This window comes from Bos javanicus, chromosome 14, assembly GCF_032452875.1.
Source record: "Bos javanicus breed banteng chromosome 14, ARS-OSU_banteng_1.0, whole genome shotgun sequence".
Lineage (NCBI taxonomy): Eukaryota > Metazoa > Chordata > Mammalia > Artiodactyla > Bovidae > Bos > Bos javanicus.
Genome location: NC_083881.1, coordinates 2,329,957 through 2,346,906, shown reverse-complemented (window position 1 = coordinate 2,346,906; position 16,950 = coordinate 2,329,957). Strand labels below are relative to the sequence as shown.

At 59.9% G+C, this 16,950-nt stretch overlaps 1 protein-coding gene across 1 annotated transcript; it reads left to right on the top strand.

The window, feature by feature from the left end:
• Positions 1–344: 344 nt before the first annotated feature.
• Positions 345–6,100, top strand: C14H8orf90 (chromosome 14 C8orf90 homolog). The gene is made up of 2 exons (XM_061438504.1): positions 345–1,207; positions 5,582–6,100. Exons 1-2 carry the CDS (start codon positions 1,141–1,143, stop codon positions 6,055–6,057), a joined length of 543 nt encoding a protein of 180 aa, XP_061294488.1. The 5' UTR covers positions 345–1,140; the 3' UTR covers positions 6,058–6,100.
• The last annotated feature ends 10,850 nt before the right edge of the window (positions 6,101–16,950 follow it).

The window sequence follows — 16,950 nt, the reverse complement described above, 5'->3', positions numbered from 1 at the left end:
ACAGTGTTCAGTGACCATTTGCAGAAGGTCTGTGTCTGGTTTTTCTCCTGCGTTGTCCCCACCATGCGGATAGCAAGCGGCCGCCCAGGGTCACCGGGCTGGGCTGAGCTGGTACGACGTCCGCCCTGAGAGCTGGCATCTGGTGGCCCGTGTGGAAGGTCCCACAGGACCCTGGGAAACAGGCGGGGAGCACGGGGCCCGCAGGCCCAGGTGCAGGTGGGCGGCCGCCGTGCCCGGAGCCTGCGGGGTCCTCTTTCTCCGTGAGAGCGCCTTCCTGGCCAGGGGCTCCAGACACATTGGTGGGTGGGAGGCAGGGAGTGCCAGGCAGGGCTCTGTGTGTGTGCTCAGCTGTGCCAGACTCTTTGTGACCTCATGGACTGTAGCCCGCCAGGCTCCCCTGTCCATGGGATTTCCCAGACAAGAACACTGGCGCAGGTTGCCAGTTCCTACTTCAGGGGATCTTCCCCACCCAGGGATCCAGCCCGTGTCTCTTGTGGCCCCTGCATTGGCAGGAGGACTCTTTACCACTCTTTACCTCTTACCACTAGCACCACCTGGGCTCTGGGTCGCCGCTTCTCAGGGCCGCCACCGGCACTCGGGACCCGGGTCTCCCTGATGGAGGAACTGGTCCCCAGGTGCCTGTGCCCAGAGCACCTGGCCGTTGTGCGTCAGGAGCTGGGCTGGGGGCTCACACGGGATAAATAGGAGGGAGCCGTGCGCTCCTCTCTCGCCAGCTTGAGGAACACAGGGCAATTCTCTGTGTCCTCTGCTGCCCCCGTCGTTTTGTTAGTGGAACTAAAACACGCTCCCCAGGGCTTCCAGAGGAGAGCTGGAGGCTGTCCAGCCCCTTGCCGGGCTCCAAGGTTCAGAGCCAGCAGGGAGGGATTAGCCCAGGCAGGTCACTGGGGTGAAGATGGAGGTCTCCGAGCGCCAGGGTAGGGTCCCCACGGCTCCTGAGAAGGGCCAGGTGAGCCGTGGCGGGTCAGGGGAGAGGCCCCTGTGCCTGCTGACCCTTCCCCCCCAGCCCCAGGGCACTTCCGGGTGGGGTCACTTTAAATGCAAGGTTCTCTCCTCCCCAGAAGGCCCCTCCCCCAGTCTCCTGGGCAGCTAGGTAAACAAGCCTGATCCCAGGCTGCTGACATGGCTTCCCCCTGTTCCGGGGACCCCAGCCCAGCAGGTCTGCCCCCGTGTCCTGTAGCCACTCCAGGTGAGACATGTGGAGGGGGTCGGGATGGAGGAGAAGTGGGTGCTCGTGGCAGCTGGGCTCTGAGAATGTGGGAGAGAAGGCAGCGCCCCCACCTCTTCCTGGGGGGTTTCCCCAGGGTCACACAGCAGGGCAGGGCAGGGTGGGGGCGAGCACCCCATCTCCTGACAGTTCTCCTTTCTGTTGTCCTGCAGCCCCTGGACCCTGAGCTGGGACGTGGGCCAGGGTCCTCCTCACTCCTCCAAGCCCTTCCAGTTCATTCTCCGGCCCCCTCTCCCACCTCCCTAAAAGCCCAGGGCGAGTCCCAGGTCCTCAGAAGTACAAACTCTTGGACTTCCCTGGGGGACCAGTGGCTAAGAGTCTGTGCTCCCAATGCAGGGGGTGTGCGTTCTATCCCTGGTCAGGGAACTAGACCCCACATGCCACGTGGTCAGCAATAACTGAAGGAGGTACACACCCACTGCCCACGCGGGGAGGGCTCTTAGCCTCCCGGGGATTTTGGGGCCGGGACGCTGACCCTCTCTCGAAATCTGCTGCCATCGCATGGGCGATCTCTCCCTTCTCCTGGCCCCTCAGCCCCCCAGACGCCCCTCTGAGAAACGTGGCCCCCAGCCACCCATGCGGTGGTCGTGCCTTGCCAGCATCCAAACTGCATTCTGGCGCTGACCCTGATCTGGGGGCCAGGACTCCAGCACTCTGTGGGCAGAACAGTAGTCCGCTGTTTGCAGCCGGTTCCTCCTCCTCCCCGCCCTGTCCCCCCAACCCCGACGCCCCCGTCCAGCTCTCGATCATCACACCCGCACCACACCCTCCTGCCCTGGGCCCGCTCTCGTTTGATGGCACCCCCCGCCCCAGCTCTCTGCCTACTCCTTGCGGGCACCTGCACAGCTGGGGATCAACTCAACCAGGCTGATGCTCCCATTACATTCCTGGTGGTGAGCTGCAGGGGGTGCTCTGTGCCAGGGTCCCACGGCATCCCTCCTCCCGTCCAGCCCCTCCTCTCTCCCAGCAACCGCCTCGCAACTCCGCTCCCAGCGCCCACCCTCCTCTCCCTCTGCACACTCAGCTGCTGGCCTTGCTCCCACTCTCACGGAGAAAGAGGACCCCCACAGGCTCTGGGCACGGTGGCCGCCCACCTGCACCTGGGCCCCCGGGCCCCGTGCTCCCCCGCCTGCCCCCTGCATGAACCACCCCCTCCCCAGCCGAGGCCCAGCCTGGCCTCCTGCCCACGGCCATCACTCCAGCACCTCTCCAGCGTCCTCTCCTGCATTCTGACATTTTCTCTTTACGAGATCTTTCTCACCAACATAAAAGCACACAGCTATACATCCTGTCTCCTGACCCCACTTCCCTTGTAGCTACCGCCCTATTTCTCTGCTCCCCATTTTTAGCAAAAATCCTGGAAAAGGTTATTTATACATGCTGCCTCCCCGTCTTTCCCTCCCGTTTGCTCTGGAACGCAGTGGACCCAGCCCCTCCTTCCTGGACTTGGCCACAGCAGCTCTGGTCAGGGTCGGGGGTGACCTCCACACTGCTGAACCCGAGGTCAGTTCTCAGGTGCCCTTTGACGTGACCCATCGGCAGCTCAGGGGCTTCCCAAGTGGTGCTAGTGGTAAAGAACCCACCTGCCAATGCAGGAGACATAGGAGACGCGGGTTTGATCGCTGGATTGTGAAGATCCCCTGGAGGAGGGCATGGCAACGCACTCCAGTATTCTAGCCTGGAGAATCCCATGGACAGAGGAACCTGGTGGGTATAGTCCATGGGGTGGCACAGAGTCAGACACGACTGAGAGGCTTACATGCAGTGTATTCGAAGGGGCAGCTCAGGGCTCAGGACCCCCTCCCCACTGACTCCCAGAGCCCCAGGCTCCCCTTCTCCTCTCGCATCACTGCCGCTCCACCTCCTCTCCCTGACCTGGGGAAGCTGGGGGCCCAGGCCGGCTTCTCAGGCTTCTCCCTCTCTATTCTCACAGTCACGTCTAGTTCTGCGGCAGTGAGAGCATGGGTCCTAACTACTGGACCACCAGACTTTAAATGCCATCATCGCTCAGGAGTCTGTCTGTCTGTCTTCAGCCTGGAGCCCCCCTACCTCAAGCCCAGACTCTAGCTAACTCTGCTCTCCACCTCTTCCCCAGTCTGTCTGAAGGCATCTCGGGTCCAGAATTAGACTCTTGAGCCTAGTCCCAGGTTGCTCCTCTCAGTACATGGGGCTTCCTTTCGTCCAGTGGCTCAGGCCAGAAACCGTGTGTCTTCCCTTTGCTCCCCTCCCTTTCCCCCACCAGCCCCTCCATCGGCAGAGCCTATAGGCTCCATCTTCGAGACACATGTAGAACCAGCACTTCTCTCTGCTGAGCCCCAGCCCCTCTGCCGGATCGCTGCCCTGGCTGCCTTGTGGTCTGCGTGGCAGCCCTCACCCCTTACCTGTCTGCTCCGCAAACACCAGACCCAGCTGGCTAAATGCCAGTCAGGGGTGTTCAGTCCTCTCCTGCCCCACCCCCAGCCCGGGGCCCTTCCCTCTTCTCCACAACTTTCCTCACCCCTGGCCCATAGCAACACCCCAAAGCCTCTCCCCACAGCCCACCCGCCTGTTGGTACTAAGTGTGAGGCCGGGCCAGTGGTGTGGACATCAGTGTGGTGCTGTGCCTCCGGCCACTTACCCTGGAGGCCTTTAGGGAGGAGGCGTCCTGGTGGACAGGACAGGCTGCCCGGGGTGGGGGCACCTCCACGCTGCCCATCGAACCTGAGGCCCCTGCAGGGCTGCCTCAGAGCTGTCCAAGGTGCTGAGTGCACTGGGCCCTGAGCCAGCCCCTCTGGCCTCACACCCTGCTCAGAGCTGGTCCACGGCCTCTCCTACCTGGGTCTGTGGCTCTGGAAGCAACTGCTATGGTGCTGAGCTAGGAAGGCACTTCCCACTGACAAAGAGGTTCACAAAAGTTCATAACCTCATCCACAAGGATGGCAGAACAGGCTTGACTGTTTCCATTTTTCAGATGGGGAAACTGAGGCTCAGGGAATCCAGAACCCAGACCAGGCTCTCCCAGGTGAAGGAAGGACCTCTTACCCAGGTCTGCTGGCTCCTGTCCCTGGCCTAGGAGAAGCCGAGTGTGTGTTGTACACAGCTGTGGCGGAGCCTGGCACACAGCAGATGCACCAGGGCACTTACAAGGGGAGGGGAGTCATTGTCCACGGGCTCCTAGCAGGAGGGTGTGGCATGGTGGAACGCTCCTGCGGCCATCAGTTCAGGGCGGGTCTCTCTGGGTCTGCATTCTCACCAGGAAAACAGTCTGAGTGCTGTCGCCCCTCACAGGGGTGCGGGGTGAGGACCTGAGAACTCACGGTCAGAGCCTTGTATGGGTTCATCCATCACCTCCTCTCAGGCCCTCCCCCTGAGTCCTGCCTTGTCTCCAAGGAGCTGCCCAGTTGGTCCTGTGTCCCAGAGGCTTATCTATACCTAGGGAGGGCCCATGGTTGCACTGTTGAGTTCAGGACCCCCAGAGCTAAGCACTTTGCTGAAGGAAGCAAGGAGGCAGCGGGGGGAAGGGTCTCTCCTAGCAGCTCACAGAAGGTGTGGGCTTGGAGTGGTGGCTTGGGCTGCTGGCTGGGGCCATGGATGGATGGGCCTCATGGGTGCAGAGGCCCCCAACCAGGGGCACAGTGCTGCGTCCATACACACGTGATATCTGAGAGCAGACTCTTGGATTTCACCAGACCCCTGCCTCCTGGGAATCCATGTGTGAGCCAGCGATCAGACACGTCCCCATTTCTCCTGGAATGTGCTCCTGGAGTGAGGAGGGAGGGGGGTGTCCCACAGACACAGCACCAGCCCAGCTTCCAACCGGATCCTTCTCCCTGGTGAAGACAGTCAAGCCGGTCGGCCCCTGATCCCTGTGCCCAGGCAGGGCTCCCCCCTCCCTCCATCTGTTGACACAGGCCGGCTCTGGCCCCTCCATGCTCGGCCTGCTGAGTCCTCCTTTGAATTCACCCTCACCTGGCTCTGTCTCCCCTCCCCCTTCCCCGAGGTCCATCCTCTGCCCAGGCCCAGGATCGACTTTCCACTAAGAGTCGTCAGGTCACCCCTGCTCTCTGGGGATGACCCCAGGTCCACAGCAGGCTCTGCGTGGTCCCCGCCAAGCTATCCAGACTCTTCCCCTTCTGGAACTTTCCGCCCAAATAGTATGTAGTGACTATATTCTAACACACCTCTCCGGGCCTTTCTGCCTCTTACAGCTCCTTAGCGCTGTCCCTGGAAATTAGTCTCCCTCTCCGGTACCCCTCCCCTCTCTGTCTCCACGTGGCCCGCCTTGGCTTCTCTGGCTCAGCGCGGGTGGCTGCGGGAGTCGCTTATCCCTGGCCGCTCCGCGATCCCTGCCTGCAGGCCCCGCTGCGCCCCAGGAGCCTCCGTTCCCGGACATCTACGGCGGGGACGCGCAGCTGTGGGAGGCGCACTTCCGCGGCATCGGGCGCGCCTACCGCGAGCTGGGCAAGGAGGACGACTTCGCCATCCGCGTGCTCACCGAGGACTTCACGCTGCCCTTCCCGTTCGCCTGGCCGCCAGGGCCCGACCCGGCCCGCGGGCCGCTCTTCTACGACCCGCACGACCGCACGGGCTTCGACTTCCTGCTGCGGGGCCCAGGCGCGCCGCCCCCCGTGCTGCTGCGGCCCCTGCACAGCACGGCGCAGGCGGCGCTGCGCAAGCGGCGCCTGGAGCAGCTGGCGCTGAGCTACGCGCACGCGGGCGCTGGCCCCCGGCCCGGCCTGGTGCTGCTGGCGCCCGTGCCCGCCGCCGCGGGCAGCGCCTTCCCGGGGCCCGAGGCCGCCTCCCCCGGCGGGGGCGCCCCCCGGCTGGGCTAGCGCGGCCCCGAGATTGTCAATAAAGTGTGCAGAGCCTCTGCTTCTCCCGCCCCGAGGCTCTTTGCCAGATACACCTGGGCGGGCATCTGGTGCCAGGCAGATCCCCGGGGGCCGGGTCCGCGGTGGTGTGGGATGTCCACTTTGTCCCAAGTGGATAATGAATCAAGGCGGGAAGTCGGAGTGGCAGCCGGGATGGGCTGGCCAGGCCGGGAGCGGCTGTGGCAGGGAGAGGACCTGGGATAGTCGGGGGTGGATGGCCCTTTGAGACCCCGTCACAGCCTCTTCGTGGGCATTAGCACCCCCATGCTGCAGGTGAGGACCCTGGGTCCCAGCGCTCCCGGGAGCAGCTGCGACTTGGTTCCCATGTGACTGCAAGTTCAGCAGGGGTCCCGTCTTCTGGAACAGAGGGGCATCAGGGTCCGCGGTGGGGCATGGATGGAGAGATGGGAGGGAAGGGACACAGGAGTTGGAGCGCAGGGTGGGGGAGGGGCGGGGAGGATGTGGTGGGGAAACAGGTGCCAGGACACAAACATCACACTGGGAGCCCAGTTCCCAGGCCGCTGCTTTCCTAGCGGCCCTCTGTGCTGGCTCTGCAGAGAAGAGGGTCCTCCTGCCCCCCACTCCCACCCCACCCCTCTTATGGGGCTGAGAGATCAGCTGAGGCCGTTGCTGGCCTGGCCTCCATCCTGGGTGTCTCCCTCTGTAGTTGAGAAGCTCTGGCAGAGGCCAGTCTATCGTGGGCTCCTGGTGCTGGGCAGAGCCGCTGGACGCAGGACCCGGGTGACCTTCTCCTGCCACCTGCCGGCCAAGGCCCAGCCTTCCTCTTGTTGGGGGCTTGGATCCCAGGTGTGCAGGAGGCAGGGGGCTGGAGGCAGGGGGCTGGAGGGCACCTTCTTACTCAAGTACAGATGGAATCGGAGCTTTTTTTTTTTCTCCCTTTCTTCTAATCCAGGAGTTATTTATAGCTTCCTGGTGGTGGGCAGAGATGGTTTTTCCAAAGTCTTGCTTGGTGTGCAGGAAAACCAGGGACAAGAAATGCTCAGCTCTGGAGGACAGGGGCTCAGGCTCTGCGAGAGGGGTCTTCAGCTTCTCCCTTCAAGACCCCTGACCCTGTTCCAGATCCCTTTCTCCTTGTGGGCCCTCTCTCCAATTTTACAGAGACGTATGGCTCATGGGAAAAGACTCTGATGCTGGGAGGGATTGGCGGCAGGAGGAGAAGGGGACGACAGAGGATGAGATGGCTGGATGGCATCACCGACTCGATGGACATGGGTTTGGGTGGACTCCGGGAGTTGGTGATGGACAGGAAAGCCTGGTGTGCTGCGATTCACGGGGTCGCAAAGAGTCGGACACGACTGAGCGACTGAACTGAACTGAACTGATGGTGGTTACACCGCAATCCTCATGTGTGTGAATCCTGATGGGGTAACAGAAATGACGTTAGGGACTCTATCAGTGTCCCTGTGTTGAATACTAATTGTTCGGGTTCCCCCAGAAGCAGGCCCTAAACGTGGATTTGGGTGCAGGTGACTGATGCGGGAGGTGACCCTTGGACACATAGGTAGGGGAGTGAGGAGGTGAGACAGAGAAGGGAAGGAAGCCAGTGGGGGGCATGCTGTGCGGCTAGGTAGGCCTGCAGGCGGATGGAAGCCCCCTGGGAGACTGTGTGGGGACCGCCGCACCGCCATCCTGCCTCCGGGACAGGGAAGCCAGTGTTTAAGCTCTGCCTCCCTTGTGGTGCGGGGACCGAGCCTGCACTTCACCCAGAAACAGCATACACGGGGAGGAACTGTTTAGAAACTTTTAAAAGGTGCCAGAGTAGCTTTATAAGTGTAAAGTGTGATAAGAATTTGGAGTTTATATTTAGTATATTCCTTAAATAGAAAATTTTCTAGAAATGTATTTTTAATGTAGTTTATGGAAGTATTGGGGCTTCCCAGGTGGCACTAGTGGTAAAGAATCTGCTTACCAATGCAGGAGACATAAGAGATGCGGGTTCGATCCCTGGGTCCAGAAGATCCCCTGGAGGAGGGCTTGGCAGCCTACTCCAGTGCTCTTGCCTGGAGAATCCCATGGGCAAGGAGCCTGGTGGGCCACAGTCCAATCTAATCGCAAAGAGTCAGACACCACTGAGCGACTGAGCATGCATGCATGGAAGTATTCGCCTGTGACATGTTGGAAATAAAAACGTGGCCCTTTACCACCTCTAGTTTGAGAAGAACTTACCTAGGGGAGAAAGATAAGTAACCAAATAAGTAACCTACTAAAGAAACAAACATGATTAAAAAAAAATAAAAACCGCAGTAAGTACTATAAAGAAAATGAGTAAGGACAGGTCTCATTTCAAACACAGGGCCTCTTGGAGGAGGTGACATTTGAGACTGGAAGAGTGAGGAGGGCTTCAGGCAGAGGGGACAGACTGTGCAAAGGCTGAGCAATTAAAAATAAAAGCTTCAAAGGTCATAGGACTGGAAGCAGGGGGTGCTTCCAGAGCACAACGAGCAAGAAGAGACTCTCATTGATGAATAGCCTTCCCCTTATGGGGAAGACTCTAGAATCTTCCCCACAAGACTCTAGGATCCCAAAGCCCTTTCATGTATACTGCATCTTTTCATCCTCTCTGTGGTTCCATGAGGTCAGTGGGTGGAAGAGGGCCCTGGGGCCTAGAGAGGGGAAGGGACGTGCTCAAGAGCATAAACCAGCATGTTACTAGAACTCCACATTATAGCCACAAAAGGCCTGGCTTCAACAGGCTTAAATGGCAGAAAGTTAAAAAGGATGGTTCATGTAACTGGAAGATCTAGAAATAAACTGAGATTCAGGTAAGGTTTGATCCAGGAGCTCAAGGTTGGATCTAGCCCTCAGACTATCTTCCTTAATGATGGCACCATGCCTGATGCACCTCCTGACTTTTCAGTCTCCCTGGCCACTGACAAGGAGAGAGGCCACTGGCTTCCCAGAGCTCTCATGGAAGACTGGATCCATCTCAAGCCCCAAGAAGCTTCCCTGAATGGCCTATTGGTCCAGTAGGGTCACGTGTCTAGTCCTAAATCAGAGAGTATCCTGTACTGACTGACCTAGGCATGTGTTTCCTGAACCAATCCCTATGATCAGGGGTGGGGTTACCCTGACTGGATTCTAAGAATAAGGCCAGGAACAGCACAGTGGATCTGCTTGAGGGGAATGGAAGGGATGTTGGGGAGGTGGCTCCCATGTCCATCACAGCCAGGAGGTGTGAGCCCTGGGGTGTGGCCCTTGGGCTGACGTTTTTTTTTGCTAAATCACGCATTTTCTCTTCCAATTAAGTACGCTGTTATTGGAGAGCAGCTTGGGTCAGAAATGGCCACAGTGGGACCTCTACTGTTTCATGTGAGGCAAGGGTGATCATCTAATTCGTCTCCTGACCTCCCACTCAGTGAGGGGGCGGGGCATTCGGGGGTGGGAAGACTTCCTGCATCAGAAACCTGTGGGTGGGGGAGTCGGGAGGCGTCAGGACCTCTTGCTCCTTGCCCCTTGGATGAGCGTCTGGGCAGCCCCTTCGGGACGCAGGGTCTCCTGCTGCCCTCCTCGCAGATAGCGCCATGGAGCCTCCCCGGGCCTGTTTGCTCTGGCTGTTAGGGTGCTCAGAGCCCCCTGTGCCCTCCGCCCTAGCTTTCCTCAGGCGTGATCTCCCAGGTGCGGTGCCTCTGCCTTCTGGCCTCACTGTTTCATCCTGGACTGGCTTTCGAGTCTTAGGCTGAGGGGCTAAAATCTTAAAAATGATGCTTCCAATTATTTTTGAAAATTGGAGAGCAATACCTTCTTTTGAATGTTGCAGACCCTTTCACCCCCTCTGACTTGCCAGAAGATTCCACCGTATTCTCAGAATCAAGCCTGGTGGTCTGCACTGAATACTGTGGGTGTTGTGTCAGGGGCTGACCGCTGTGACATTGGGCCCTGGTACTCACTGGGGTGGGTAATGGCTGCCTCCCAGGCTCTGGGAGACAACGTACCTCTTTTAGAAAGCTGCGTCCTCTATGCCCCAGTGCTGCAGCCCTTGGTCAGCGCTTATCCAGGGCCTCAGGTCCTCAGTGGTAGGTGGGGGCATGGTCATGGTGCTTCCGGGTGAGACGCTGAAGGGGAGGTGGGAGAGCTCATTGTTTAGACCCCTGGGTCGGCCTGGCATGCAATGCCAGCCCACAGAGGCCAGCTATTTCCGCTGGGACTGTGCACTCTCTGGCAGCTAGCCTTGTCCCCTTGTCTTAACCCAGGGTGGCTGCTCCTCCTCTGTCCTGCCTCTCCACCCTGGAGCCCAGCGCACACCTCCTCTTCACATCCCTCCCTCGGGGCACCGGCAGCCTCGCCAGCTCATTCACATCACTGCTGGTGCAGCAGCATGCAGGGCAGGGTGTGACCTGTCAGTGGTCACGTGGGACCTCTGTCCCTAGAACCTACTTGTGGGGGCTGCTCTGAATGTTATGAATGTGACCGGGGGCTCTCAGCTTGCTGAACAGGGAGGCTGGGCATCCTGGGGGTCCCTGGGGGAGGACAGGAGTCAGGGTGTCAGCTCAGAACCCGAGGCAGGTTCCCTCTAACCTCCTAGCCAACACAGCATTCCCAGGGAGACTGGAGACGCCATGTCCTTCCATATTCCAAGGAGAGGGCTCCCGTTTGATCCGTGCACTGCTGGGAACAGGGGTCAGGGTCCCTCCACCCCCTGCGTCTGCTCCAGTTTCTTCGGGAACAGACTCTGAGGAACAGTGTGAATGTTTAATTAATTGCAATTACAATCTTCAAAGGAAGCCGGGAGTTGAAACTTGTTCCTAATTACTGTGTTGCGATGTCGGCCGGCTCCCCAAATTGATCGTGTTAGAATTTCCGATGGAGGATTAATTGAGTTGCTTCGAGGACCACTTTGCATCCCTCCCCCTCAGATGCGGCCTGTGCTCAGCCTGGAATGACAATGAAGGGGGCCGGGCGGACGCTGGCGGGAGCCAGCCTGATGAAGAGCTCCCAGCCCAGGTCAGGGCCGCCGTCTCGGCCCTGGCTCAGGAGCGGGCCGTGGGCTGGCCGAGCGGCTCCCTGCCGTCCCGGCGTATGCGCTTCACCCAGTGTGTCCTGCTCCTGCCTCTGCAATTTCCCTGCGTGGGGGCCGCTCCCTCAGCCCCCTGTGTTTAGGTGGGGCCTGTGACTAGTGCTGGCCAGCGAGTCCTGGTCACCGTGACATGCGTCTCTTTGGGGCCAGAGGCCTTCCTGCCGGGACAAGACCCTCAGGAGTCCTTCCTTCCTCTGCCCCATGACCCGTGGCTCCAGAGACAGTGCCTCCTCCACCGTCCTGCGTCGCGGAGGCACCTGCAGCGAGAGAGAAATCGCCCCTCGTTGCCCCAGCGCCTAAGATCCGGAGGTGTTTCCTCCCGCGGCACGGTCTAGCGCCTCCCAACTGATGCAGCCTCTGCAGGTGAGACTGTGTAGGCCCAGAGCCAGATGGGACCAGGGGCCCTTGTTCAAAATCAGGAAAACGGCAGGATGACGACAGCAGAGCGTTAAACCAGCCCTGGAGTGTGACTGCCTAGGTCACCAGCCCCAGACCCTGTAGAACGAGAGGCGGGAGCTGTGAGCAGGCCTCGTGGGGACAGGTTTTGCGGGGCCCGTGGCAGGGGCAGGGCGTGGGCCGCCCTCCCTGTCCGCCATCCTCCCGGCCCGTCCTCAGGCGCCTGCTGCTGCTTTCCGTGGAGTTCCTGAGCTGTTCTTGCTCCTTTTTAGACGGGCTCTCTGCTCTGCCACCTGCCCTAGGCGTGTGGGGCTGGGAGTGCTGCCTTCCAGGGCTACTGAGAGGCTCGAGGGGTGTCAGGCAGGTGGGGGAGGAAGGCACCAGAGAGGGGTTTGATCAGAGCCCCCAGGGAAGGAGGGTGGGGGGCAGACTCTGAGGAGGGGAGCCCAGGAGGTGAAGGACGCTGGCTTCTCGTGTGGGGTCAGGACAGAATTAACAGAACTTTGGCTTGTTCCACGGTGGGCTTGGATCTGAGCAATGGCAGCAGCTCATTAATTCTTTAAAGCATGCATTCATAGGGGTGGTGTTGATTTCACCCCCAAGGGGAAAATCTGGTTCTTGGGGAGTAGTTCTTAAATCTGGTTCTTAAGATTTCAGTGAAGAAATCTTAATTGTTATGTCTGAAGCACAGCTATGCATAAAGTACTCACACAGAGATGCACAGTTCATCTGTGGTCTTAAAATTTCTTGGGGGGCAAACTAGGAAAGCATGTCTAGAAAGACCCCTTAGGTGCTGAGGGGCAGAAAATGAAAGAAAGGTTGGGAAGCACTGGTCTAGAAGGATCACTTTGCTGCAATGGGTTGAAAATAGATTTGGGCGCGGGTACCGCAGAGGCATTGAAAAGTGGAAGTGTTAGTCGCCCAGTCGCGTCCGACTCTTTGCGATCCTGTGGACTCTAGCCCACCAGGCCCCTCTGTCCACGGGATTCTCCAGGCAAGAACACTGGAGTGGGTTGCCATGCCCTCCTCCAGGGGATCTTCCCCACTCAGATATTGAACCCAGGTCTCCAGCATTTCAAGTGGGTTCTTTATCATCTAAGGCACCAGGGAAGCCCACGAGAGCTGGAGGCAATTGCAATAATCCAGATGAGCCGCGCAGGAAATCGGAGAGGAACCTGGGAGAGGGGTGCGGCTCCAGGGCAATTTCCTGAAGGTTAGAGAAGGAGGGGTGTCAGGGAGGCCCAAAGTTTGGGTGGGGGCAGGGGAAAGCTGGAGCTTCTATCCTCTGGGATGGGGAGGCTGGAGAGGAGGGCGTCTGGGGAGCCGGGGGGACCCCAGTGGCGGCGGCAGGCTCAGCTCGGCAGAGGCCTCAGACAGATGGGTGTGCTGGGGACCCAGGCTCAGTGCAGGAGGAGGGCCTGCCTGGTACTGGCTGAGATGTTTGAATGGCCGAGGAAGCGTGCACTTGGAGCACTTGGAGTCCCTTGGCTTGGTACGCCCTCAGGCTTCTCATCTGTGAAATGGGCACTCTGTCACTTGGCCTGAGGCTGGTTTATCTCTGTGGGGCAGGGACTGTCTCCAGCAGGAGCTGCTGAGGCCCGTTTGAGGCCCCAGTGCTGGGCTGTTGCCGGGGTGTTGAATGTTCTCATGGCCTTTAATTACTGAATGCTAACGAGCCCTGAAATTAAATTAAGAAGAGGAGCTGACCGCCAGCATCCCTTCTCCCCCGCCGTGACGGAGTTAATGGGGATCCTGGGGACAGGCCGGGGCGGGGGGGTGGTGTTAATGAGGGCAGGGGGGCCGGAAGTTTGCAGGGTGTTCTGACATTCAGGCTCAGGTCATTCTGCCGGCTCCTGTGGCCCAAGGAGAGAGGGCAGGGCCCGCCCCAGAGTGTCCCAGCCCCAGACCAGGCCAGTCCCATCATCCCCCACTCTCCCAGCTGGGGAGACTCAGGTCTGCCACCATGGCGGGCAGAGTGACCAGCAGGTTCCTGGTTCAGTGTCCGTGCTTCCTCTGATGGCCCTGAGCCGAGGCCAGCCAAGCTCGCTGACCTCTCTGGTCCCTGGTCTCCTGTCTGTGGGACAGAGGGATGGTGCACCGTGTGGGGTCAGCTTGTAACTGAAGGACAGGGTGGATGTGAATCCGAGCTTAGCTGGGCTCCGGCCGCAGGACAGCTGGTCTCCCCTGGCCGTTGAGGGCTCCCGCCTGGAGCCCCAGGCACCTGGGTCTGTGGTGGGCGAGCGTTCCTGGAAGGGGCCTGTGTCCTCTGACCCCAGCCCGGTCATCAGTCCCTGGCCACACTGGCCTCCGCTGGTTCCCAGGCCCAAGAGCTCTGGAGGAAGCCCCCAGGAGTACCCACCTCCCGTTCCACATGCGTTTGTCACAAACCCATGAATGTGCCATCTTCGCCCACCCCCTCCAGGCGAACTTCCTCCACTTCTGCAGCGAGTTCTGCATTAATCACCGCTAATTGCTAGCGGGAGTCGTTTATGTCAAGAGCCATTATTCCTTGGAATAAAGAGAGAGAAAAGACGCTGCCTTCCAGGAAGCCTGGTGTTGGCCCCTGGGGAACAGCGCCAGGCCCCAGCGAGGGCCCCGGCCCACCCGGCCCACTTCCAGCAGCTCCAAACTGCGTGTGACCAACGCGGGCCTCTGGCCTCTGCTGAATATTCAGGGGAGTGAACGCATCCATCATGTTCACGTGGTTTTCTGAAGTTGTTGTGAGTTTCCTTGAAACCAAGGAGAGTTTTTTCTTTTTTTTCCCCTTTTTGGCAACAACAGCTGGGAATAAGTTGACACTCTAAAAACTGCCACTTCTTGCTTGGGGAGGGAGCAGAGGAGGGAGACCCCTGCTCGCCGACCCCCCAGGCCAAGCCTGGAGCTTGCCCGCCAGGACCGGCCTGTTCAGGTTCGCTACTGGGAGGTCGGGCTGGGCGGTGTATCTGGGAGGTGATGGGTGGGCCTCAGCTGTGGGCTGTAGGGGCTCACCTCCCGGGACCCAGAGGATGCACCGAGGGCTTCTGCATGTCTCACGTGTTGACCATTGTTTCTACGTTTTCATTTTTATTGGGCCTGAAATCAGCTTATTAACGGGAATATTTGATCGGTATTTTCTTAGAGTATGGCATCTGATGTTTGTTAATCCTGCCTGAGGCCACACCTGTGAAGACTGGGGCGTGAGAACCGCTGGGCACAGGCTGAACGCGCATGTGCCTGCGTGTCTGTGCCCGTGTGTGGGTGTGCAGATGTGGGCCCGTGTGCGTGCTCGTGTATGCGTGTGTGCACATGCATCCGTGTGTATGCAGCCTTTTGTCTGAGTGTGTCTGTGGTCGTTATACACAAATAACACAAAGATCTTCAAAGTTCCTGAAGTCCCCCTACTCCCTCTGCTGCTGCTGCTGCTAAGTCACTTCAGTAGGGTCCGACTCTGTGCAACCCCATAGATGGCAGCCCACTAGGCTCCTCTGTCCCTGGGATTCTCCAGGCGAGAACACTGGAGTGGGTTGCCATTTCCTTCTCCAATGCATGAAAGTGAAAAGTGAAAATGAAGTCGTTCAGTCGTGTCCGACTCTTACTGACCCCATGGACTGCAGCCCACCAAGTTCCTCGGTCCATGGGATTTTCCAGGCAAGAGTACTGGAGTGGGGTGCCTTTGCCTTCTCTGCCTACTCCCTCTACCCACCCCCCCAACTCTCTGAACTTTGTGATTTTAGGCCCATTTTCTTGATGAGGACACTGAGGGTGTGAGGGCATAAAGGGCTCTCCTGAGGCTCCCGAGCTGAGAACCAGCCCAGCTGGGACTGTGTCCATAAGGCCCCCTTGAAGGTACAGAGGTTGCTGCTTGGAGGGGCTGGGGGCTGGGGGCCAGGACACAGGCTTTGTGGCCTTTCCTGCATCCTCTCCTCCCTCGTCTCCTCCTTCCCTCCTGACTGGTCCCGGAACTTCTCACCAGCCCCACCCAGGTCTGTCTTCCCCACTCTGAGCCTGTGCTCCTGGGTGAGCAACTCAGAGCCCACCGAGGCTCAAAGGTGAAGAGCAGCTGCTGTCTTCCTGGGCCCCATCTACCGATGGCCCTGGGGGGTCGGTGACTCATCTCTCACCCCCACACTCCGCACTGGGCACCCGGCACCTCTGTCCTGTCCACCTCTCTGGCACACGCGGTCTCCCCGTCTCACTTGCTCACTTTGCACACCTCCTCCAGGAAGCCTCCGTGGATCCTCCTGAAGTCCAGGTTGGGATCCCCAGGACTGTTCTCACTCTGAGCGATCTGCTCTGCCGTGGCTGTCTGCTCCTGGCAAGGCTGAGTGCTGCGTGTCCAAGTGCGTGGGGCGGAAGCAAATGCTCTGAGGTTTCCTACATTGGACTAGAACCTCAGGCCCAGGTCGGAGCCCCACCCTCGGCCCTCAGCTCTGACCCCGCCCCGTCCCTGGGGGGATTGCAGGCAGGTTCCTCACTGTGGCTGATGCCGCCCGTGGGTGCAGGCCTGCTCTCCTGACGTGTTGAGATCCTGAAGCGAGTGCTCAGAGCAGCCAGACGTGCGCCCTGGTGGCTTGGCAATGTCTGCTGTGGGTGTGGGTGGGGAGGCAGTGGCCTGCACCCCTCCAGACACCACCTGAAGGCGGAGTCCTGGGGGCAAGGTTGGGAGTGGCTCTCTTGTCTATAAGTCCGGCACGGGGCCTGGAGCCGGGAGCTCGCCTAGTGGCTGATGGAGGCTGGAGGGGCCGGCTGGGCAGGGCAGAGGGAGGAGGGAGCAGGCCAAGGAGGGCCGCAGGGACCGGCCCCAAGGGTGAGAGGGCGGGCAGCCGGCCCCACTCCTGGCTGGGCTGGTTTCACCTGGCTCTCTGCTCCTCCGCCAACTGGCTTGCTGTGACGTGGGCAGCCCCAAGCAGGCCCTGCAACGCTCGGCTCTCCTGGCAATGGTGCCCCGGCCCCAGGCATTCTGGAGCCAGAGAGCCAGCAGGTAGGATGAGGGCGCAAAACCTCCTGCCCGGGCGCTCAGCAGAGCCTGCCAGGCATGACCCAGGTCCCAGACCCCGAGGGCCATCCAGAGGCCCGGCAGCCCTCTCCATGCTGGGGCACCCTGTGTGGACAGTCAGCTCATGATCAAGTGGCCTCATGCCCCAGGCGGTTGTGTCCCTTCTTAAATGCCTTGCAGCTTGACGATGACGGCCCAGCTTCTCCGCTTCCATCCTCCCCTCCCCCTGGTCCTTGCGCTGCTGGGGCGGCCCAGCTCCTTCCTCACCTCCTGCCTCCTGCACGGAGCCCCGGCCTCAGAGAGGCTCAGGCTCACACCCAGCCGTGTCCCTTACTAGCTGCGCCATCTGGGCGAGGGTCTCCAGGCCGCCGAGCCCCTGTGAGACGAGGGTGGTGTGGGACCAAGAGAGGCGGGGATCTGAGACTGCCGACTGGGACCCCAGAGAACT